The following is a 24651-nucleotide window of genomic DNA, read 5'->3' as shown; positions in this document are numbered from 1 at the left end:
GATTTCCTTGATCATATTCCTTCCCCTTAAGACTATGGAGATACTATACAGTTATTAAAATACCTGAATTAAAATATCAGCTGATATCGGGCTATGAATTCAACCATAGAATTATTGTGTAGCTATGTATTTTCAGAGGGAAGGGGGCGAAAAATGTGCATCAGACATGGGACTATCAGAGACCAGGTCTTTGAAGTCATTTGGCATCAACGGCATATTACTTCTAAGTCAGATGGTGTTAAGTAGACTAAAACTTGGGAAGTTTTCCTTTAAATTATGATCCAGGAAAATTAGCTGCTGGTGTTCATTGTAAATTCATTTATGAGGTCAGGCCTTCAGAACTAGGAATTACTGCTTATTGCGGAGAAGCAAACAGAAAGTCTGCCTCTGTAATTTCCATCACCCAGGGCTAGAGTGAGAGCATGCCAGGCCCAAGATTTGGTGGGGTGGTTCTGAGCAACTGATAAACTGGAAAGCACCCAGTAGCCGAATGAAGTCTCCTGCTTAGTACAAGGGGGGCTGTTGTGAAGAGCAGGAGCATACATTCTCACCATGCATTCAAATCTTCATTGCCTCCCCACTCCGGGGACTGTCCAGCCCTTATGCTGTCTTGACAGTACTTGAGTGGATTTGCAGACCCTGCAGTCCTAGCTTAGAGAGGAAGAACTGCATCCAGTCAGTTGGTGACAAAGGACCATAGTCCACATCTGATTTTCCTTTCTTTATAGAGAGACCCGGACCCACTGGGCTACAAGTTGAATGTCAGTTTCAATTGGAAGTGGGGTCCCCCTGGGTTTATAGCACAGGCACACCAGTCTAGGGGGTCAAGGCTTAGGCTGAGGAAGATTTGGGAGATCTGCATTTCTCATCTCTGATTCATCTTCAATTAGCAGTAGTTCTAAACCCTTCACTTTGTGTTTATTTGCCCCACTCTGTCAAATAACCTTCTGAGACCTAACAGATCCTTTTTAGGAGGAAGGAGGAGCTGTTATTTTTACCAGTGTTTTCTGTGCCAGGCCCTATGCTGGGCTTGTTCCACACGTTATTTAGTTGAATCTTCACAACAAGGCTGCAAAGTATTATCTCTGTTGTCTAGATGGAAGCAGGTGCAGAGAGGTGAAGTCACCAGAGCCCCACAGCAGAGTGGTGGAGCTGGGGTTTTGGTCCATGTGGTTGGCCTCCTCACCCACATCCTTGGGCGAGAGGATCTAGGAGCATCATTTCAGTTACACACTTGGTAATTCATTATTCATTTTGCTCATTCACATCATGCATCATGACTGATCCTAAGTCCTGAGCTGTCAGAGGTGGTCCCTGCTCTTTTTTTTTTTTTTTTAAAGATTTATTTATTCATGAGAGACACAGAGATAGAGAGGCAGAGACACAGGCAGAGGGAGAAGCAGACTCCATGCATGGAGCCCGATGTGGGGCTTGATCCCGGGACCCCAGGATCACGCCCTGGGCCGAAGGCAGGCACTAAACCACTGAGCCACCCAGGGATCCCCTGGTCCCTGCTCTTGAGACGCTTTTGCTTTGGGTATTCTGGTTAACCCATCTTTGTGCCTGTAAGGATTACTCTTTTTTTTTAATTCATTTTTTTAAAAGATTTTATTTATTTATTCATGAAAGACACACACACACACACACAGAGGCAGAGACATAGGCAGAGGGAGAAGCAGGCTCTATGCAGGGAGCCCAACGTGGGATTCGATCTCGGGTCTCCAGGATCAGGCCCTGGGCCAAAGGCAGGCACTAAACCCCTGAGCCACCTGGGCTGCCCAGGATTACTCTTTGAAAAAAGAAGCGGGGCCCTATTCCCATAGGAGCCAAATGGATGGCCGAGATTGGGGGATGTTTTGGATTTGCCAGCACTTGGCTACTACCCAGCCGGGTCTCAGTTCTCAGATGATTCAAGTATTGAGTTGAGAATGTGGCAGCCCTGCAATGGCCTGCCCCCTGGAGATGCTTATTTCTACTTCGAAACTCTCAAGGGGTTCAGTTGAGAATAGCATCAGCGCTGGGGTTAATGGAGCCGTGTGGCTTCTTTCTGCCTTGATTTCATTTCCTTTCATTTGAAAAGGTGTAGCCTCTCAGAGCCTTGTTTTCCTTATTTGTCAAATAGGGACCACAACACTTGATAGAGTTTTTTGTGAGGCCTGAAAAACATGTCAAGCATCTGATATGGGGCTCAGTAGCATTCTTATCTTTTGTCTCAGTTACAGACTTCATTCCTTTGCTGCCCATGTTTCCATGGTTTACAAAGTCGGAACTTGTGACTTCTGCTTTCTCCGAGCATCCTTTTCTACCTTGTGGTAGACTTACCTTTTTGCTCTTAGCTCCCAGGAGACAGGCTTCCCTCAGCAGGGAAGCTGTCATCTGCTTTCTTCTGAGACATCTCAAACTTTCTTCTCTTTGGGATATGCATGTGCCCACGAGTGCTGGAGGGTGGGTTGGGAATGAGAATGGAGGAAGAACCTTGCTTGGGCTGGTGCTTGGGAGTGGGGTAGAACTCTGGCTTTGGCTGTCACGTGTATCCAAGTTCAAGTCTTGGTTCCCAGGGACCTGCTTTTTGGGAGCCTCTCGTGCTGGAGACTTACAGGGGCTGCCCAGCTTCTCAGGGGTTCAGGAGAGCCTCATCCATCCAGAGGTGAAGCTTCTTACACTTTGTTGCAATAGAATTACCTGGGAGACTTAAAAAACTTCCCTAAACCTGGACCTTCTCCCAGGCTGGTTAATTCAGAATCTGGAGATATGGTAATCAGGTCTCTGTATTATTTTAAAGTTCCCCAAGTTCCCCAGGTGAGTCTAGAGTGCAGTGCAGGTTGAGAACTGGTACCCTGTGCTGTCTGTCACCCTCACGGCTAGGCTGTTGCCAGTTTCTGTCCCCCTGCCAGCTATGTGTGTGACCCCTGCTTATACAGTGTGTTCCTTTCCATGCACTGCCACGATATCCTCAGGAGTGTTGCTGAGCAGCCCAGATGTTTGGTCTGTCCATTATAGTAACACGGACAAGGGGCTTGGATTTGGTGCTAACTTATAGAGTAATTCTTTTAGGGTTATTACCAACAGTTCCTCCTCTGGTCATGGCTTGCTCTATCCAGGTGTCCTTGCTTTCACTTTTTACCTAGTGCCGTGATTATTCCCATCATGGCAGACACTGTTGGTGGCCGTCCTGGTATCCAGTCTCTCCCTTTTCCTCACTAACAACTCCTGAATTGTTGGGGCTGCCGTGTGCTCACCTAAAATCAACAGCTACATTTTCCAGCTGCCTATATAGGGGTGGCCAAAGAGTTATAAGTAGAAGGTGCCAGGCGGGGCTTCCAGGAAAGCTCCTAAAAGATTGCCTTACTCGGGATCCCTGGGTGGCACAGCGGTTTGGTACCTGCCTTTGGCCCAGGGCGCGATCCTGGAGACCTGGGATCGAATCCCACATCGGGCTCCCGGTGCATGGAGCCTGCTTCTCCCTCTGCCTATGTCTCTGCCTCTCTCTGTGTGTGACTATCATAAATAAATAAAAAAAAAAATTAAAAAAAATAAAAAGATCGCCTTACTCATTTGGGAGGCAGGAGACCTTAGGTCATTACCATTCTTTTTATGATCTGGAATTCGGATGTGCTGGGTAATGCTCTGGCAGCCATTTTGTGATTGTGGAGTGACCTTACAGATGCTGTATGCTAAGGATGACAGAGTAGGAACAGAGAAGGAGCTTGTGGACCTACCATTCCAGCCCTGTCCTGTTTCTGAAGTTCATGTTACATGAGAAAAAATTCAACCCTTCCCTATTTAAGAGACTGTTCTTTCTGGTCTTTGCTACTAGTCCCTAAATTCAGTTCCTGATAACTGAATAAACCAACCTGATGTATAAGAGCAGTCCAACAAATGTCAGTGACTGTCTCTGCCTCCTCCACCCCCTCACTCTAGCCACACACACACACTCTTCCTCCTCTGATCAGTAACTGGACATCTAGCTTGCTGGGAGGCTGGTGGAGCTTGGTGTAATCTCAGAAACTCACAAAGGACTGATGCATGGATCATGCCCAGCCCACAGGTGAGTTTTATTTGGCCCACACTTATTTTTTTAAATGCTGAATTTGTTGCCAGCATTTGAAAATCTGGTAATTTTGCATAAATTCTAATTTCTTAGAAAATCTGTTGGCCAAGGGTCTTCATTTCTGCCTGGCAACAGTCAGCTGCCCCCTGAGATGAGACAAACAGCTCTGTGGATTGTCATAGACCTCCCCTCCCCTCACATCACCTGTGTGGCTCTGAAGCCATCTGAGTTTGCAGCCTTCCGTCTCCCTATCCAGACACACCCCAGAAATGGCCTGCTCAGATGGTATTCCTGAATTTCCTGTGCCTTTCTTCCGCATCTCCCTTGACTCAACACTTAGCACATCGGGGCTTTTGTTTTTGTTTTTTTCCTCTCCAAAAACTGAGCATGCACTTTTGATAAGTGGAGAGAAATCAGCCTCTCAAATGTCAGAAAACAGCTGATGTTGCTTCTTACTTGGAGGCATCTTGACTTCCCTTCTCATGTGTCTTACTGAGGAGAGGCAGTACGAGGGAGAGCTTGCAGGCTCCTCAGGGAGCAGCTGTTGGGATGCTTGATTGAGGCTGAGACATCCAGAGGACAATTAAATTGAGCATTGACTATGAATTGCTTTGAATGCCATGTTATGAGTAAAAACGACTCCCTCTGAGTTTGCCCTCACTGTACTTTGACATATAACTTATGTGTCCCCTAAATGGCAGGCATTGGAAGATGCACGATAAGCTCTGCTGTGCTGATGAAGTCTCTTCTGTGACCTGCATGCTCCTCAGTTTCCTGGACCTCTGAGGAAACTTCAGCTGCTGGGGCTGCACCTCCAGCCGGGGTGACCCTACTGGAGCTGTTCAATGCAGTCTCGTTTCTTTTTTTTTTTTTTTTTTCAGATTTATTTATTCATTCATTCATTCATTCATTCATTCATTCATTCATTCATGAGAGACAGAGAGGGAGAGAGGCAGAGACACAGGCAGAGGGAGAAGCAGGCTCCATGCGGGGAGCCCGACGTGGGACTTGATCCAGGTCTCCAGGATCATACCCTGGGCTGAAGGCGGTGCTAAACTGCTAAGCCACTGGGGCTGCCCCAGAGTCTCTGTTTCAGTCTGATGGAAATCCTCACGTCCTTGGTCATTAACTACTCTTGGAAAATTGAATGCCCATGCAGTTTTCACAAACATAGGAGAGTAAAACAAAAGCTGTTTTGATTATAAGTAACTTGTAGCTATAATTCTTTATGAGTTATACAGTGTGCAGTATGTTGTGTCTTTGCATTAGCAGCTTTAAGCTAAATAGTGCCACAATGAACACAGAGCAAGTTCTCAGTAGATTGGCTTGGGATGAAGAGAGGAAACAGCTAAGTGGAATTGGCATTCCCAGGTCTGCTCCAAATTCTTAGGGTTAATTCTCCCTGGCTCATGGGTACTAATGGGATTTCACAGTACACAGGATGGTGACTGGGCAACAGGCCTAGGAGATTCTCTGCCTGCTTTGGAGATGGTTTCTGTGGGAAGCAGGACTCTTGCCGGGGCACCCAGATGCCTGGGTTCACTTGCACAGACCGCAGTAAATGGGTGTGGGGTGGGCCGGATGGAGCAGGGGCGGGCTGATGCAGCCTGGGTGCAGGTAGGTTCTGTTGGCCTATGTTGGCTGATGTCCCAGTTATATTGTAAGATGTGTTTATAACTGTCAGATTGCTTGAGTTTCATAGGAAACATAGTGAATCGCCTTATTATATAAAAAGAAAACTGAAAAACGGAATGTCCTAAAGGCTTTATTCCATATAGACTTATGAATACGGTCATTATATGACAGTTCTGTGGGAGAAGAGTGAACTCTGGAGGCTAGCCCACTTACCAGATTTTCATTTCTTTTCAGAGCAGTGTTACTTGGGGTCCAAGTGTGAATTTTTATTTTTGAGAATTTGGCCATGTGTTCATTATCTAGGCCTGTTTTGTTGCCCCATCATATCCAAACATTGTCTACCCCAATATTATTTTCTAGTTATTCCAACAGAAAATCTGGTGTGTCTTGAGAAAAACTACTGCCATGACTTATTAATGGATTAACTGGGATTTTCATGGGGTTCATTCACCCAAATTTATCATAGAATATAATTTAATAAAAGAATAGAATAATTCAATTAAAGTTCTTTTTTGGAATAATATTAGCCTTCAGGGATCCCCAGCCCCCTGTGGACACTGCAGTTACTGATGTGGCAGACTGCTCCTTTAAGATATGAGCTGCAAGCCCCTCCTTCATCGTTGGGCTGGCTCTCTTCCACTTGCCCCTCAGACCTCTCTTCCCTCTTCCCCGCCCTGTGTAGACTGCATCAGTGGGCTCCTTGTCCTCTGGCTTCCAGGGAGGTCAGGGAATGCAGGGTGGAGTGAGATCAGTGTATTTTAATCCCTGGCTCCCCCTCAGAGGGCCACCACAGCTGGCCTTGTTGTGCAGCCTGTCTGGCAGCCCCCTCCTTTCCCTTCCCCTTTAGGCGATCACCAGCCCAGGGACACCGTTCCACCCGTCTGTTTCCCTACATGCTGCCAACACCTATGTAAGTATTCTATTTATTAAACTCTTAAAATATCCCAATTGGAATGTGCCATCTGTTTCATGCTGGGACCATAACTGGTACAAACAAGCATCTGATCCACAGAGAGAAGAGGACTGCTGACCTCTTGCTGGTTAGCAAAGATAAAAAGGGGCCCAGTTAGCCCAGCTGAAGCATTACCATCTAAAATCCCCACCCAAACCTTTCCTCAGGAAACCTGTCCTTTCTGCCTCTAAATGTCATCTCTTCTCAGATGGTTTTAGTGTTTTCAGAGACCTGGGTCCATGCATGTCAGGCTGGTAGCACCCCAAGTTTGTTTTGGTGTGTGTTTCAAAGAGTAGCAGAGCCAGCACTGCAGGGGAGATCTCTGGAAAGTCATAGGTTATGGAATATGAATCGACCTTTCTAGTGTCTCTGACTTGCAGCTGGCATGTGTGTTTTAGGAAAATAGAAGGATTGATGTTATGTAATGTTTTGACCCCATACCAAGATTCATATGTTGAAGCCTAATCCTCCGATGTGATGGTTGGAGGCCCATTTGGAGATGGGCCTTTGGGATATAATTAGGTTAGATGGAGTCATGATGGTGGGGCCCTCAGGATGAGATTAGTGCCCTTGTAAGAAGAGACACCAGAGAGCTTGCTGCTCCCCAACCTTGCACCCGTGTGCATGCGAGTGTGCGCTCACACACACACCAAAGAAGTCACATGACCACACAGCAAGATGGTAAATGCCTACAAACCAAGAGAAAGAGCCCTCAGAGAGAAACCTATTTGCCAGCATCTTGATCTTGGGCTTTCCAGCCCCCAGAATTGTGAGAAATACATTTGCTGTTCAAGCCACAGAGTCTGGTATTTGGTTTAGCAGCCCAAGCTGAGTGAGACAGACGTGTAGATGTTTTGCCAAACATGCTATCTGTATTGTCTCAGACAAGTGATCTACTTGGTGGTCCTTGCTCATTTAGAAATTTCTGTTTTGCCAATTCTACTGTAATATTTAAAGACATTGGGGATTTTCTGGCTGAAATTTAAGGTTTAAAGGCCAATGCACCTTTTTTTCAGACTGGTTGAACTTAGAAGTGAGCACATTTTCTCAATTTTGCCATTGCTAAAAAAATCCCTTTAAGCTATAGATGTTGAGGAGGCTGGGCCTTTGGTTTTGTTCCTAAATGGAAGTGGAAAGGTGCTCACAGAACGATGCCAAGCACCAGTGGCTGTACAATTTGTTTTATTTTGTGTGCTTTTTTTTAATATAGGATATAAATAATGACAAAAATTACAAAATTTATAACTGGAAGCCCAAGCATATTTACACATTTTTGTTTCAGCAAAGCTACTATTTACTTTGCTCCTATACAATTACCTTTTGGTACCATATTTCAGTGTTATTTTACTCTCCATTTACTACATACATATCAACAGTGAATAGGCAAAATATATACAAGGAACTGTTCAGGTCAAGTAATTTAATATTGTATTAAAATTCTTCAACACTGAACTAAATCCATATACATTTGTCAGTTTCAAATAAAATTTAGTTATCCTTCTTTAAAACTCACCAACTGATGAATAACTGATAATCCTCAGGTTTAAAATAATACAGGTTAATTAAAAAAAAACATTAAGACAATCCCACAATTTATCAATATCTATAATGAACTTCAAAATGATTCACAATATGATCAGTTAGAACAATATACGTTAAAATGTTACTTTTTTCTATAATGATATTGGTACTGTTTATATAATTTGATTCTACATAAATATACATTATGGTATCATACAAATACTCCACAGAGACATTAAAAAAATTAAAATACCTTAAAGAAATGTAAGTAAATTTTATTTAATCAAATAGTAAGCAAACATTTATTTGTTTCAAGAAAGAGTTTTATTACTTTGGAATCTCTCTCTCTTTTTTTTTTTTTTTTTGTATTTTTTTTCTAGAAAAAAGATTTTTGCAATAGAATTTTATTAACACCTTTCTCAAACAAGGTTTCCATGACAGAAATCTTGACAGCAGGAGCCCTAAATTTTTTTTAACGTTTTCTTTAAAACACTGTGAAGGTTAAAAAAAAAAACAATCTTTGCAGCTTATGGCTGCATCAGCACTTTCGGTTGGATGCCAGTCTGCTTGCCCTAATCTCCTGCTCTGGGGAGGGTCATCAGCGCTTTGCCATGCCCAAGCCGGTCCTCTTGGTGGTAGCAGTAAAAATTTAGTTATTTGAAGTGAAACCAGAAACATCCTTCACAACTAACCTAGTTTTCTTATCAGTGCATTAATGAAACATTCTTTTAATAAAAATATTTAATACAAGACACATTTTTCTGTGCATAATAAATTCCTCTGTTTTGAATCATTCTTAAATTTTGAATCAATCCATAGATGTAAATGTTTTCTTTATCTGACATGGTTGATTACATATAAAATCCACAAATATAGAAATTGGGAAACAGGATTTCCTGGCAATCATGGGGATGGTTTTTATCCTTATGCATGGAATGATGCTCAGTGATATGATTTTACAGGTGTTTTATGGGGGTTAGTTCTGTTCTGATTCTACCTTTAAAACTGCTGACTGTGAAAAAGCCAAGATTTTTATACTTTTAGGCAGTATTAGAGATCCCCTGTACCTTTTTTTTTTTAGGTATTATCCCCAAATTCAGCAAAGCAGTGTTGGGGGCAGAGTCATTAGAAATAACCTTGGGTGGTGGCAGGGAGGGGAGTCGGGAGAGTCAGCAAAAAATCTCAACTCATGCCTTTCAGGGGTTACGGCTGGAAAGTCTTGTTTGCACACTTTCTGTCACTGGTGCAGAAAGAATATCCCCAGGAATGGCCAGCGGCCTTTCGCCCGTGACAAGGCCACACAAACAGAGCAGTCTTCCTCCTGGGCTGGGTGGAAACGGAGGCGCGAAGGGAAGCCTGCTCCGGGACTGCTCAGTGTGCAAGGCACCGCGAGGACAGGAGGATGGGGAGTATCAGAAAATTGTGGTTTCATACTTGGTATTAATTCCTCTCTTGGCTTCTTGTCCCGGCTCCACAATCCACGGCAGATTGGCCAGAGTCTTTTGCTCAGATGGGTCGATCTGCTTTAAAACAGAAAGGCTGATGCCTGTTATACGGTGCCTGTAACCGGAGTGCGTATACGCTTCCTAACACTTCCTGGGAACGGACACTAGGCCCTGACAGGACTGCGGGGATATTAGTATGTGAAAACCATGTCTTTGTCCTTTTGATACATGTTTATTGCATAAGGTGTATGCGGGGTACTCGGAGGGTGGGCAGTGACTGAGAACCAGCCCTTGCTCTTGAAGGCACACAGATGGGGAGCAAGCACAGAAGCACTTCAATATACTGAGGAGAGGGAATGGAGGAAGGGAGGGTGCTCTGTGGTTCGTGAGCCAGGGGAGCTCCCAGAGGAGATGAACCAGGTTAGGTTACTCTCCAGCTCAAGCCTACAGTAGTTGCCATCACAGACTAAACCCAAAGTCCTCAAGGCAAAAATCTTGAAAGTCACTGGCTTTGCTTCTCCCTGCATGCCAAGCCCACATCCTGGGCCTCTGCTCACATCATCTGCTCTATGGGAAGGCCTTTCCCCAGACACCTGCATGCCTTGCACCCTGATGTTATTCAGGTCACAGCTCATCACTACCATCTCACCTGTTCATCACCCAATACAAAATAGCATCCTAACTTTTCTGCTCTCCTCTGCTCTATTCTTTATAATCCTTCTGCCACACACATCATGTTTATTAGTTTCATCTTCCATGGTAGTGTAGGATTTTGTTGTTTGCGGTTTCTCTCAAACTTAGAAAAGCTCCTGGCAACCCAATAAATAAACAGTAAGCACACAATAAATGCTTATTGAATAGATATTATAAAAGAATGAAGTAATGTCTAAACAGCTGAAGGGTGAGCTAGAGTTTGCCTCGTGATGGGGCAAGGAGAGGGGGAACGGCACGTGCAAAACTCCTGTGATAAAGAGAAGTGGCTGAGAACTTGCAGTTAGTTTGCAGAGTGGAGAGTGGAAAGGTGAGCAGGGCCAGGTCAAGGTAGGCCTTGAATCAGACTGAGGCTGAGCTATAAAATGCTTAAAACTGTTCTGGTCCCCGTGCATCCAAAGTCAGACAGGCCATTCCTGAGTAAGGCTTGAGCTGTGAGCTCTTAGGAGGGGCCTTGGACGGAGTTTTCCATCACACTGCTGCTTCATCTTTTGGTGTTTCCACATCTGCCCTGGCCTCCTGCTCTGCTCAGGAATGGTGGGGCTAGGAAGCGGGGAAAGGCTCTCATTTCTCTTGCAGTGTGACCTTGGGAGCCTGCTGGAAGGCTACGGGGATCCGTGCCCTTTGACTACCTTCCAGTATGGACTGATTGTATCTCCACAAGGCTCACATATGCTTAGGCATTGTGGAATATGTTTCAGCAATAAACAACTGGATTTGAGGGAAATGGAACATGGGCACCAGTTGAGGGGGATGGGATGTTGAGGCAGTTAAAGGACATCAGTATTATTCACTGTGTAGTTCATATTTCTCAGTGGAGGCTTTTAGATGCATATTCTATGAGCCCTCATGGCACCCAACCCAGTTGTACTCTTCTGGAAGGAGTCTGTGGAGACCAGAGTCAAGTCAGATGGAGACATCTGCCATTGACAGATTTATCAGTCCAGTGAGAAAGAATATGATACGCTAGGAGATGATCCAAAAAAATATTCTGAAAACTGGACATTTAACTAGAGGTTTTTTTGGGGGGGAGGGGAGACAGATAATGAACAAATCTCCATCAATAAATGCTACACAGAATTAAAAGCAGGTATACAATTGAGTATGACTAGGTGTCTACCTCAGAATGGGCCAGAAAAAGCCTCTTCATGTAGCTGAGACCTGAATGACAAGTGGGAGTCTGCTGTGCAGAAATATGGGGGACGGAAAGGTGGAAGGTAGGTGGAAGGAAAAGGTGGCACAAAGGCCTCAGGTAGGAGTGAGCTTTGTTCTGTTCCGAAGTAGGAAGGTCTGAGCATCAAGAGAGAAGCTTGATAGGCAATCAGGTTTAGGTACTTGGGGGCAGTGGTGCCATGATCTGATGTGTGTTTTAGGATCACTCTGCACGAGGAAGAAGGAAGGTTGTTAGGCTATGTACTGCCATAGTTTTGGAGAGAGTAGTGGTGGTAGTCTGTGTAAGAGTGACTGAGGAAATGGAGAGGAGTGGCTGGATCTGAGACATGTCTTAGGGGTTGTACACAGTGGTCAGAGGAAGATGGGAATTAAGGATGACTCTAGATTTATGGCTTGAGCAGCATGGTGAATGGTTATGCCATTTACTGAGCTGGGAAAGACAGAGAATAAACAGCTTTGAGGGGAGAATCAAGGATTCTGTTCTGGGGACTTCCAGGGAAGATGGCAGAGGGGGAGAATCCTAGGCTGACTTTATCTCCTGCTATACCTTGATAACACCCCCATCAGTGTAAATGACCTGTAGATTGGCAGGACAGACTCACAGCTAGACACAGAAAAGAGGCCACACTGAAGAGGGTAGAAAGGGTAGAGATGCAGTTGGGAGCCAAACAGACCTGCAGGACCTAAGGAAGGGATACTGTGGGTACAGAGGGGAGAGGCGCAGACCCCACCCCAGGCACCAAGGACCTGCACTGGGAAGATGAATTCCCATGACACTTGGCTTTGAAAACCAGAGGGGCTTAACGTTGTGGATTTTTACAGTCAGTGGGGCTTAACATACCTGGAACTTTGAAAATCAGTGAGAGAGAGAGAGTGAAAGGAAACGGAGTCCCTGCCCTTAAGGAGACAGCATAACAAATAGCGTCACCAGGATATGGCATTGAAGCAGCAGTTTGAAAGATACCTGGGGTATACGGGAGGGAGGGAGATTTGTTTACTGATCTCAGAGCATGTGCTGCAGGGGCAAGGATCTATGGGAGACTTACTCAAGAGAAAATGAACTGGCAGGCACCAGTTCCCTCTTCCACGCTCCAGCCTAGACCAGTACACCTGTGTGAACCACTTCAGCAAGAACACTCACCACTTGGCTTGCTAACAGCATGCCCTGCCCTCAAGCTCTCCTGCAGACCTACCCCCAACCTGGTCTTGGCCAGTCCATCCAGAACAACGCCACAAGCATGGCAGTATGCAGGCAGCCCTGAGAGGGGTTAGCACCACTCCCAAAGGGACTCCCAGGGAAAAGGGTGTAAAACCATGCACAGCAATCTGACTGTGGCCCCAGGAGTGGGCTGGAGACTGACATCCGGTCTGACTACAGGCCCCACTCTCCAACAAAAACTTCTCAGGGTACAACCCAGGGAGAGTGCCCTGCATTGTGATGCTCCTGTAGCTCTGGAAAATACCTGGTCTAACCCAGCTCAAGCCTAAGGCAGCCCCAGACTGGCCCACTAACACAGGGAACCAATCCCTGCCCACAATAGGCAAAGAGAGCCATAGAAGACAACTGGACTGAAGGCAAAAGCAGCTCAGCCACAACAGTAAGGTGCACACAACACACATAGGGGACACCCCATAAATGCCAGGTTCTGATGAAGAGGGGACATTGCACTGCAGGGCACTATAGTGGCACTTTTGCTTTTTGCTAAGGCCACTACTTTCAAGAGCAAGAGGCATGACTGACTCTGTTCTGTGTCAGAACAGACAGGGAGTTAGAAACAGACAGGGAGTTAGACAAAGTGAGGAAACAGGAATGTGTCCCAAATGAAAGAACAGGACAAAATCACAGCAAGACAGCAAAACTCTCAGAGATAAGTAATATGCCTGATAAAGAAAGGTCATAAAGGTACTTACTGGACTTGAGAAAAGAGTACAGGACCTCAGTGAGACCCTCAACAAAGAGATAGAAACAAAACAAAACAAAACAAAAAAACAATCAGAAGAAGAACCCAATAACAAATTAAAAATACACTAGAGGGAATAAATAGACTAGAGGAAGTAGAAGAATGGATCAGTGATGTGGGGGACAAAGGAATGGAAAGCAATCAAGCTGAACAGGAGAAGGAAAAAAGATTAACAAAAAATGAAGAATAGATTCAGGGAACTCAGTGACACCATCCAGTATAATAGCACTGCATTATAGGGATCCTAGAATGAGAAGAGAGAGGTAAAGGGGGCAGAGCATGTATTTGAAGAAATAATAGCTGAAAATTTCCCTAACTTGGGGAAGGAAATGGAAATCCAGATCCAGGAGGCACAGAGAGCTCCTAACAAAATCAACCCAGGAGGTTCACACCAAAACATATTATAATTAAAATGGTAAAAAGTAGTGATAAAGACAGAATTTTTAAAGCAGCAAGAGAAAAGAAAAGTTACATACAAGGAAGCCCCAGAAGCCTATCAGCTGATTTTTTTAGCAGAAACTTTGCAGGCCAGAAAAAAGTGCTGAAAGGAAAAAACCTACAGTCAAGAATACTCTACCCAGCAAGGCTATCATTCAGAATAGGATAGAGAAAGAGTTTCCCAGACAAAAGTTAAAGGAATTCATGATCACTAAATAAGCCGTACAACAAATATTAAACAAAACTCTGAATGGAAAGACCATAAGCAGGAGTAAGAAAAGTAGGAAGCACAAAAGCAGTAAAATTAAGTATACCTTTAAAATCAGTCAAGGGATTCACAAAATAAAAGGATGTAAAGTATGACACCATACACCTAAAACTTGGGGAGGGGAGGAGAGGAATTAAAAATTTAGTGTTTTTAGAATGGGTTCAAACTTAAGTGACCATCAACTTAATATTCACTGCCATCTGAATAAGATGTTATTTTTAAAAAAATTTATTTATTCATGAGAGACAGAGAGAGAGAGGCAGAGACCCGAGGCAGAAGGAGAAGTAGGCTCCATGCAGGGAGTCTGACATGGGACTTGATCCCGGGTCTCTAGGATCACACCTGGGCTGAAGGTGGCGTTAAACCGCTGAGCCACCTGGGCTGCCCTGCATTAAGATGTTATCAGAAGGGAGACATGAAGACTCCTAAATCTGGGAAACGAACTAGGGGTGGTGGAAGGGGAGGAGGGGTGGGGGTAGGGGTGAATGGGTGATGGGCACTGAGGGGGGCACTTGACGGGATGAGCACTGGGTATTATTCTGTATGTTGGCAAATTGAACACCAATAAAAAATAAATTTATTAAAAAAAAAGATGTTATATACAAACATTACGGTAACCACACAACAAAAACTGTGACCAGATACACAAAACAAAGAGAAAGGAATCCAACTACATTACTAAAAGCCAGCAAACCATGAGAGAAGAGACCAGAAAAAAAGAACAGAAAATACTACAAGTAACAAAACAGTAATAACTACATACCTGCCAATAATTACTTTGAATGTAAATCAAATATATAGGGTGATGGAATGGATAAAAAAGCAAGACTTGGTATATGCTGCCTCATTTCAGACCTAAAGACACCTACAGATTGAAACGAAAGTGAAGGGATAGAAAAGCATTTATCATGCAAATGGAAGTGAAAAGAAAGTCGGGGTAGCAACACTTCTATAAGACAAAATAGACTTCAAATCAGACTGTAACAAGAGACAAAGAAGGACACTACCTAATCCTAAAGGGGACAATCCGACAAGAAGATACAACAACCATAAATATTTATGCAACCAACATGGGAGCACCCAAATACAAAAAGCAGTTCATAACAAATCTAAAGGAAGAAACCAATAGTAATACAATAGTAGTAGGGGACTTTAACATCCCACTTAAATCCATGGGTCATCTAAACAGAAAATCAATAAGGAAAGAGTAGCTTTGAACGACACCTTGAACCAGATGGATTTAACAGATACATTCAGAACATTCTATCCTAGAACAGAATACACATTCTTTTCAAGTGCACATGGAATATTCTCCAGAATAGATGTTAGGCTGCAAAATAAGTCTTAACAAATTCAGAAATATTGAAGTCATACCATGTGTCTTTTCTGACCACAACACTATGAAACTAGAAACCAATCACAAGAAAATATCTGGAAAGAACACAAATACAAGGAGTTAAATAATTAATAGGCTACTAAACAATGAATGGGTCAAACAAGAAATTAAAGAGGAAATAAAAAATACATGGAGAAAAATGAAAACAATGATGCTAAATCTCTGTGATGCACCAAAAGCTGTTCAAAGAGGAAGTTTACATCAACAGGCCTACCTCAAGGAGTAGAAAAATCACAATGTAACTTTACACCTAAAAGAGCTATGAAAAGAGAAAACAAAACCTAAAACCAGCAGAAAGAAAGAAATAATAAAGATTAGAGAAGAAATAAATGAAATAGAAAACTAAAAAACCAACGGATCAATGAAACCAGGAGCTGGTTCTTTGCAAAGGTCAATGCAATTGATAAACCTCTAGCCAGACACATCAAAAATAAAGGACTCAAATAAACCAAATAAAAAATGAAAGAAATAACAAGTGACACCACAAAAGTAAAAAAGAATTAGATTATGAAAAATTATATGCCAACAAATTGGACAACCTAGAAGAAATAAATTCCTAAAAATCTATAATCTCCTAAAACTGAATCAGGAAGAAATAGAAAATTTGAACAGAACAATTACCAGCAATGATATTGAATGAATAATCAAAACAACTCCCAACAAACGAAAGTCCAGGACCAGATAGCTTCACAGGTGAATTCAATCAAACATTTACTTTTAAAAATTTTTAAAGATTATTTATTTATTCATGGGAGACAGAGAGAGGCAAAGACATAGGCAGAGGGAAAAGCAGGCTCCCTGCAGGGAGCCTGATATGGGACTTGATCCTAGGACCCCAGGATCATGCCCTGAGCCAAAGGCATATGCTCAACCACTGAGCCACCTAGATGCCCCTCTACTGAACATTTAAGAATAGTTAATACTTATTCTTCTCGGGACACCTGGGTATGTCTATGTCTCTGCTTGTGTCTCTGCCTCTCTCTGTCTTTCAAGAATAAGCAAAAATCTTCAAAAAAAAAAAAAAAAAAAAAAAAACAAACCTTTTTCTTCTCAAACTTTTCCAAAGAATTGAAGAGGAAGGAAAGCTTCCAAATTCATTCTCTGAAGCCCACATTACCCTGTGATACCAAAACCAGATAAAGACACTATCAAAGAGAGAGAGAGAGAGAGAAATTATAGGCCAATATTCCTGATGAACATTCATACAAAAATACAACAAAATACTGGCAAACCATATTGAACAATACATTAAAAAAAATCACTCCCCACTATCAAGTGGGATTTAATCCTGGAATGCAAGTGGTTCAATATTTTCAAATCATATCAATAAGAGAAAGGATAAAAAGCATATGATCATTTCAAAAGATCCAGAAAAAGCATTTGACAAAGTGCAATATCTATTCATGATAAAACCCTTAACAATGTAGGTTTAGAGGGAACATACCTTAACATAATAAACACCATATTCAAAAAACCCACAACTAACTTCAGACTCAGTGATGATAAACACAGCTGTTCCCCTGAGATCAGAAATAAGAATGTCCACTCTCACTACTTTAATCAACAAAGTTCTGGAAAGTCTAGCCAGAACCATCAGACAAGAAGAAGAAATGAAAGGTAGCAAAATTGGTAAGGAAGAAGTAAGGTAGCCAAATTGGTAAGGAAGAAGTAAACCTTTATTTGTAAATGACATCATACCATGTATAGAAAACCCTAAGTCTCCACCAGAAAACTATGAGAACTGAGAAATGAATTAAGTAAGGTTTCAGGATCCAAAATCAGTATACAGGAAACCACTACATTTCTATACACTGATAATGAGGTAGCAGAAAGAGAAACTGACAAACCAATACCACTTAAAATTGCACCAAAAATAATAAAATACCTAGGAATAAACTTAACCAAGTTGTTCTTTTACCTGAAAACAACAGAACGCTGATAAAAAAAAAAATTAAAGGTGACACAAGCAAATGACAAGATAGTTCATACTCATAGATTGGGAGAACAAATAGTATTAAGATGGCCGCACTACCCAAAGCAATCTATAGATTTAGTGCAATCCCTTATCAACATACAAACAACAGTTTTCACAGAACTAGAACAAACAATCCTAAAATTTGTATGGAATCACAAAAGACCCTGATTAGCCACAGCAGTCTTGAGAAAGAAGAACAAAACTGGAGGCATTACAATCCCAGATTTCAACATATCCTACAAAGCAGTGGTCATCAAAACAGTATGGTGCTGACACAAAAACAGATACATAGGTCCATGGAACAGAAATTAACCCATGTATTAATCTTCAATAAAAGAGATAATATGCAACAGGAGTCTCTTCAACAAATGTTGCTGGGAAAACTGGACAGCTACATGCAAAAGAATGGAAGTGGCTCACTTTCTTACACCATACACAAAAAATAAACTCACAATGGAGTAAATATCTAAATGTGAGACCTGAAACCATAAAGATCCTAGAAGAGAGAGCAGGCAGTAATTCCTCTGACATCAGCCATAGCAGTGTTTTTCTAGATATGTCTCCTGAAGCAATGGAAACAAAAGCAAAAATCAACCATTGGGACTACATCAACATAAAAAGCTTCTGCACAGCAAAGGAAACAATCAACAAAATCAAAATACAACCTACCGAATGGGAGAAGATATTTGCAAATGACAACTCTGATAAGGGGTTAATATCTACAATATTTAAAGAATGTAAACAACCCAACACCCAAAACGCCTAATCATCCAATTAAAAATGAGTAGAAGACGTGAAAAACATTTCTCCAAAGAAGACCTATGGATGGCCAAGAGACACATGAAAAGATGCTCAACATCCCTCATCATCAGGGAAATGCAAATCAAAACCACAATGAGATATCACTTCATACCTGTCAGATGGCTAACATCAACAACATAAGAAACAAGTGTTGCAAGGATATGGAGAAAAAGGAACCCTCAGGCACTGCTGGTGGGAATGCAAACTGGTGCAGCCACTGTGGAAAATCAGTGTGGGGCTTCCTAAAAAATTAAAAACAGAACTACCAATATGACCGAGTAACTGCACTACTGGATATTTACCCAAAGAATATGAAACATGAAGTTGGAAAGATACATGCACCCCTATGTTTACTGAGAATTATTTACAGTAGCCAGGATATGGGAGCAGCCCAGGTGTCCACGGATGGATGAATGGATAAAGAAAAAGTGGTGTACACACACACACACACACACACACACAGGAGGGAACAGGACTCAGCCATACAAAATGAAATCTTGCCATTTGCAACAACACAGATCCACAAGGTACAAAGCTAAGTGAAATAAGTCAGAGAAAGACAACTACCACACGACTTCATTTGTATTTGTTTTCTAAGAAATGAACAACAAACCCCCCCCCCCAGACTCTTAACTTATAGAGAAATGATGGTTAGCAGAGGGGCAGTAGGTGGGAGATGAGGGAAACAGGTGAAGGGGATTAAGGCTCCGTGTCCAGATGAGCACCGAGCAGTACGTAGAGCTGTTAAATCTCTACTATAAAGTGGAAACTAATGGAACACTGTATGTTAATCATACCGGAATTAAAGTGAAGAGAATTCTGTTGTGGACATGCTGCGTTTCAGATGTCTGTTAGATGTTGAAGCAGTTGGACACACAAGTCTGGATGTGTGGGAGTGTGCCAACATTGGGAACCAGTGGGGCCCGGTGGGGGCAGAGCTGAAGGGACCGTGGCATCTGAAGGGAAGACTTTCGGAGGACTGTATGTCACTGGTGATGCTCAGAGATGAGGGGGGTAATAATGAGCCATCAAGGGGCAAAGGCCAGATGCTGGAGGGGTCGTCCCCACGGAGGGTGTTGAGGCTGCTAAGAACCGTGACAGGAGTAGAGGCCCAAGAGAAGACTGCAAACCAGGAGCCGCATGGTCACCAAGGGAGGTGCTTCCTGACAAACGTTAGGGATCCTATGCCTGCCCTGTGACCCCACAAGCCAGGGACCCCACAAACAGGGAGGAGAGAGTTAGAGGGCGCACGGGTGTGAGGGCGGGCACCTGGGTGCTGCCCCGTGGCCGCCGAGCAGGGCCGGGTGGAGGCTGGCGGGGAAGCACGGAGGCCGCGGGACGGCCTCCTCAGGACACTTGGTCTCGGCGGCTGCGGAGGGGAGGGGGACGTTCCTGGAGGAAGGAGGGCGGCTCTGCAGGGCGCCGGGCGGGAGGGCGGGAGCCTGCTCAGGGCAGCGAAGCCTCAGGGAACGTCGTTTCCTCGCCTGCCGGAACCTTCAGGAAAGACTGGGCAGCACTGGGCCCCCCCTGTCGCAGGGCTGCCACGGGTGACAGAGAAAGTCGGAGTGTCCTTGGGAGCCTCCAGGGTCGGATGCCCCCCCGGGGTGCGGGAGCCGGGCGGGGGTGGAGGGCGCAGGCCGGGCGGTGACCCCCCCCCCCCCCCCCCGCCGGCCCCCAGCGCAAGGCCTGCAGCTCACGTTTCTTTCCTACTTACCACCGATTTGCGGATGCTGACGCGGGGTTTGGGGATGGGTTTGGAGGGCTTGTTTTCGAAGCTCTCGGGAAGCGTCGACGAATGGCCCCCCTTCCTGGCCTGCAGCGCGAGCTGGTACGCGACCTCGAACGCCTGTCCCAGCGTCAGGATGATCTCGTAGGCCAGGTTCTGCGGGAGAGGGGGGGGCACTTACCCCGCGGCCTCAGGTTGGCCGAGCCGAGGGGCGGGGCGACAGCGGGGCCCCGCCTTCCCCGGGCCGCACCCACTGGCCCCAGGGGCCGCCGCGGCTCCCTCCCCGCTGCGCCCGGGCGGGAAGGCGGGGGCTGCCCGGCCCGGCCGCCCCTGTGCACCGGCCCACACGCGCCGCAGGAGCTGTGCCTGAGAGGGTTGGGCCTTTTTACCTCAAACATCTGTGATTCAGTGAACATCTCCGAAGCACAATCAAAATCTAATTTAGGCGGAGGGGAGAGGCATTAGTCATGCTGCTGTGGTGTCTCACAGCTACAGCCGCCAGCGTGCAAACAGAGCCAATTATCCATCTCTTTCGTGAGGCGCTTGCTCTCCCTGTGGGTCCGCTCCATATTTCATCATCAAACCAGCAAGAGACAGGAGAGTCTGTCGGGCCCAAATGCCGGTCCCAGCAGCGACTGGGAGAAAGGCTCTTCTCTTCAGACCTTCAACCGCTCCCTCCACGACGACTCTGGCTTTGTTTTCTCTTCTCTGGATATGTATCCCCGATTCCTGCCTTCTCTTCCCCGCACAGCTCCGCCCGGTCTTCTCTCAGTGAGAAAATACGACGCCGTCCACCTCAAAGAGGCAGGTCTTGGCCGTGCCCCAGGGGTCAGGGTGCACCAGAGCCCGCGCAGATGCCCGTGGCCCACAGAGGGCCCCCGCAGACAGCGGGCCTGGGCTTCTCAAGGTCTCATTCTGGTCAGCGACCCTAGAATGTCTGTTCATGGTTTTTTAAAACACAAATGGCCTCTGCTTATGTTGCTTTTGCAACGATGCCCCCGCACCCGCCCGTCCTCCCCAGTCAAGCACATAGAATGGCTCAATTCCCATGGTGCTGGGCGAACCGCCTGGGATTGTTCCCATGTGATGACGTCAGGGCAAGGGACACAGGATGGCCTTCGGAAGCCACGTGGAAGAGGCCATGGGTCTCTGGACAGACCAGGTTTCAGGGCGACACCAGACTGTTGAGGTCTTACACTCAAGGAGGGACAAGGCCTCTGAGATGGAAAGCTCTTTCAACAGAGGAGGTATCTTCCTCTCTGGGTGACAGAGGAAGCGATGGCCCCACAAGATGGATGTGTGCTTGCGGGAGACCCCGAACCCTGCACAGCCCACTTGAGCACCTCCTGCAGTGAGCGCAGATCCCACGTTTGCCTCCGAGGATGAGTCACACGAGTAAATTAGCAGGGCACCCACAAATGACAGTGGAGGAGGGCCGCAGACAGCTCCGGCCACCCCGGCACCAAGAGGGCGGAACCCTTCGACTGCCTACCCCGGGCACCCACGTCACCGTCAGCTTTGCCTCCTAGCGTGCAGAGGGGAGCCTCTGAAAGGCACACTGGGGCTTCTGACCTCTGCAGTCTCCGTGTGAAGTGCTGGGTGCTCGGGCTTGTTGGGCAAGCCTGTGGAGATGGTTGCCGTCCAGCTGACAGGGCTCTGAGGCGGCCACTGGGGCGCTGGGTGCGCAGATGGGCTGAGGGAAAGGCAGCAGACGCGGCGCCAATGTGCAGCTTGTAGCTACTGGAGCAGTGGAGCTTAAGGAGTGTGAATTCCTTTATCATTAACCTAAAAACAAATTCCTGAAAGTGAGATTTACTTAAAAGCTCCAGTGTCTTCAAATGAAAGTCAGAGATGCTCATCTGAGCAAGTGTGATTTTTCGCAGGACTATTATTGGAAGCCTAAAGGTTTTGAAAGGTCCCGGGTTAGAAGCCCTGCTTTTTCATTTTTTAATTAGTTCGTGGTGTTAGGAAACTGCTCAAATAAGACACGGAGACCAGACTGTGTCCAATGGCCTCTCCTGGTTTGGCTTGTGTTTTCTCTTGATGCCTGGCTTTTCATTTTAATTTAGAATAAAGAGTTCTTTTCTCATGATCATGTACAGTAGGAGTTGGACACTGTTACCTTTCCTATCTCTTTTGCCACCTCAATGTTTGAGGTCTTGATTCTGGAAGCCAGGGAGGGTCCACGGGCATGAGGAGCGGCTGGTTCTGACAGGGCTTCAGAATGCCGAGTGTTTCTGACCCATCAGATAGGACCTGCAGACACGTCTTTGGGTGGGGACGAAGGTTCATTTCCCTTGCCTCTCCTTACCTAGTAACTTAGATACACTATTTAAATGGGAGGACACTTATTGTGAGAGTAGGAGCTTCTCCTGGGATGAGACCAAAAGTCAATACTGCAGCATCAGGGAGGCTGAAGTGGCCAGGGAGGCTGAAGTGGCCTCCTCCTTTGAGCCAGGCCTGCTGCCCCCAGTGACGTTAGCTGGCACTGGGGTGCTAGGGATGCTGCTCCAACACCTGAAGGCCCAACTATCCTCTACTTGTATTGTTATCTTCACAACTGTGGTGAGGCCGGTGCCTGGGAGTGTGGCTGGCACAGCGCAGGCGCTCAGTACGTGCTCGGTGAATGAATGGATGAGGAGCCAAAGGACACGCCAGGGCCATAGCACTACCATAGTCGCACCCTGTGCGGTGTACGTATACTACAGGGTCGTTGCCTTAGGCAGCACAGCTACCGTCACGTGAGGACTTCCAGGCGTTAGGAATTGAGTGCGCCAAGCCTTAGAGTTGTTCCACCTAAGGATTACCACAGTTACCTTCCAAATACCGTTATCCTTGCTTCATAGATGAGGAAGTCGAGGCTCAGAGGGGTTAAGTAACTTGCCCGACATCACAGAACTAGAAAGTCACAGAGCTGTGATATGAACGAGTGTCTGTGACTCAAGGTCCATGCTTTAACCCTACCCCGCGTGGGGGCTGCTCCCCACGACGGCTCCCATCAGTTCCGCTGCCCTTTCGCGCCCGCCGTGACATTCCCCCAGGATGATCAGTCTGTTTCCCCACCTACTTGAATCTGGGTGGGCCCTCCTGACTTTTCCAATTAGCAGATTGCAGCAGAAGGGACACATGGCTGTAGCTTTGACCCAGGCCTCTTGGGCAAACACTCGCTCTGAGGAAAGCAGCCATGGATAAACATCTGACCGCCCTGAGGTCACCATGCTGTGCAAATAACCAGGCTAGCCAGAGGCAGAGGCTGCCTGGAAAGAACCAGCAGTGGCAGTCATTCCAGCCTCGCCGCCAGATACACAGCGAAGGAGTCATCCTGGACTTGTGATCTCTAGGAAATGCTGCACAGGGAGGCCCCAAGAATGCAGACACTTGGCCCCAAAAGAGCTGTCCCAACATCAGCAGCCATCTGAGCCACCCCAGTGGAGGCCCCACATACCACTGAGCAGATGGGAGCAGAACTGCCCCATTTTGCCCAAATCCCTTACTCACAGAATCATAAACATTATAAAATGGATGTTCTTCTAGGTCACTAAGTCTTGGAATGGCTGTTCAAGCAGCCACAAAAAACGGGAACACCATGCAATGCTAAAGAAGGCTGGTCGGGTTCAGCAGGAAGAGGAACTGCCAGCCCGTGAGCTGGCATGAACAGTGTGGAGTCACGGGGAGTCAGTCCTGGAACCACCCCACCCTCAACCACATGAGGAATCACCCCACTTCCTGTGATCCATCCTGGTCACAGCAGCACAGTCAGCACTAAGGTGTCCCTTCACCCGTTAGCCCAAACCACAGAGCCTGTCCCACAACCATGTTCTCCTCTCCAGTCACGACCTCCCTTGGGGATACATTCAAACTCCTTTGGCTTTACATGTCCTACTTTACATCTTTCAGATGACGTGAGCCAGCCTGTCTCTGGCCGTGGCTCCTTCTGCCCCTCCTAGCTTATTGGGAAATACCTACCTTGGCTTTTCAGCATGAGTGTCTTTCTAGAATCACACATTATGGCTATCGGCCTTGAGCATTTTCTACCTCACAAAGACCACCAATGAAAGAGGATAGCCTGTGTTGTGCATGTATGTTTGGTGCAGGCATGGAGGATGATTCCTGGAGACAGCATGCTCTGAGCCTCATTTTTCTTTACATGAAAATGGGGATAATAACATGCAGGACCAACTTCACTGAACTGTTTTGAGAATCACTCACGATTACACTCAACTAATGACAATCTCAGCCCACATTATTTTCTGTGTGCCATGGACCATATGACACACTTCACATGGACCACCTTGAACCCTAACCACCACCCTGTAGGGGTTATTAATAACTGTGGGTCTATTATTGCTCCTGTTTTACATGTGAGCGAATTGAGCACAGAATGGTTCAGTAACTTGGTCATGAAGCTGGCACCTGGCTGAGCTAGGATTTGAATCCAAGTGTTGGTAGCCATGCTCTTGACCACTCTACCTTACAACTACAGTTGCGATAAAGGACTTTTGAGAACTGTTAAAAAAAAAAAACAAATAAAATAAACATTAAATATAGAAGCTCTTGGGTGGTCGATGCATCTTGGCCAGTGTGAGGGTCCTGAAAAG

At 45.6% G+C, this 24651-nt stretch overlaps 1 protein-coding gene across 17 annotated transcripts in view; it reads right to left on the bottom strand.

Annotated features, from left to right (window-relative positions):
- Positions 1–7138: 7138 nt before the first annotated feature.
- ANKS1B (ankyrin repeat and sterile alpha motif domain containing 1B) overlaps positions 7139–24651 on the bottom strand; it is a 1017748-nt gene continuing 1000235 nt past the window's right edge. For 7 of the 17 annotated variants that reach the window (XM_041737906.1, XM_041737910.1, XM_041737907.1 and 4 more), the window contains 2 exons: positions 20042–20209; positions 7142–9682 (listed from right to left, as the gene is read on the bottom strand). In XM_041737906.1, the coding sequence (XP_041593840.1) occupies positions 9572–9682; positions 20042–20209 (279 nt within the window). In that variant the 3' untranslated portion in view covers positions 7142–9571. Of the gene's footprint in view, positions 9699–18924; positions 19866–20041; positions 20210–24651 lie in introns of those variants that run through there. The other 10 variants (XM_041737908.1, XM_041737909.1, XM_041737914.1 and 7 more) reach the window with 4 other exon arrangements.

The sequence above is a fragment of the Vulpes lagopus genome, chromosome 23 (genome assembly GCF_018345385.1).
Source record: "Vulpes lagopus strain Blue_001 chromosome 23, ASM1834538v1, whole genome shotgun sequence".
In the NCBI taxonomy this organism is placed as follows: Eukaryota; Metazoa; Chordata; class Mammalia; order Carnivora; family Canidae; genus Vulpes; species Vulpes lagopus.
The sequence above is the reverse complement of the archived record's forward strand: the minus strand, read 5'-3'. Positions and strand labels throughout refer to the sequence as shown.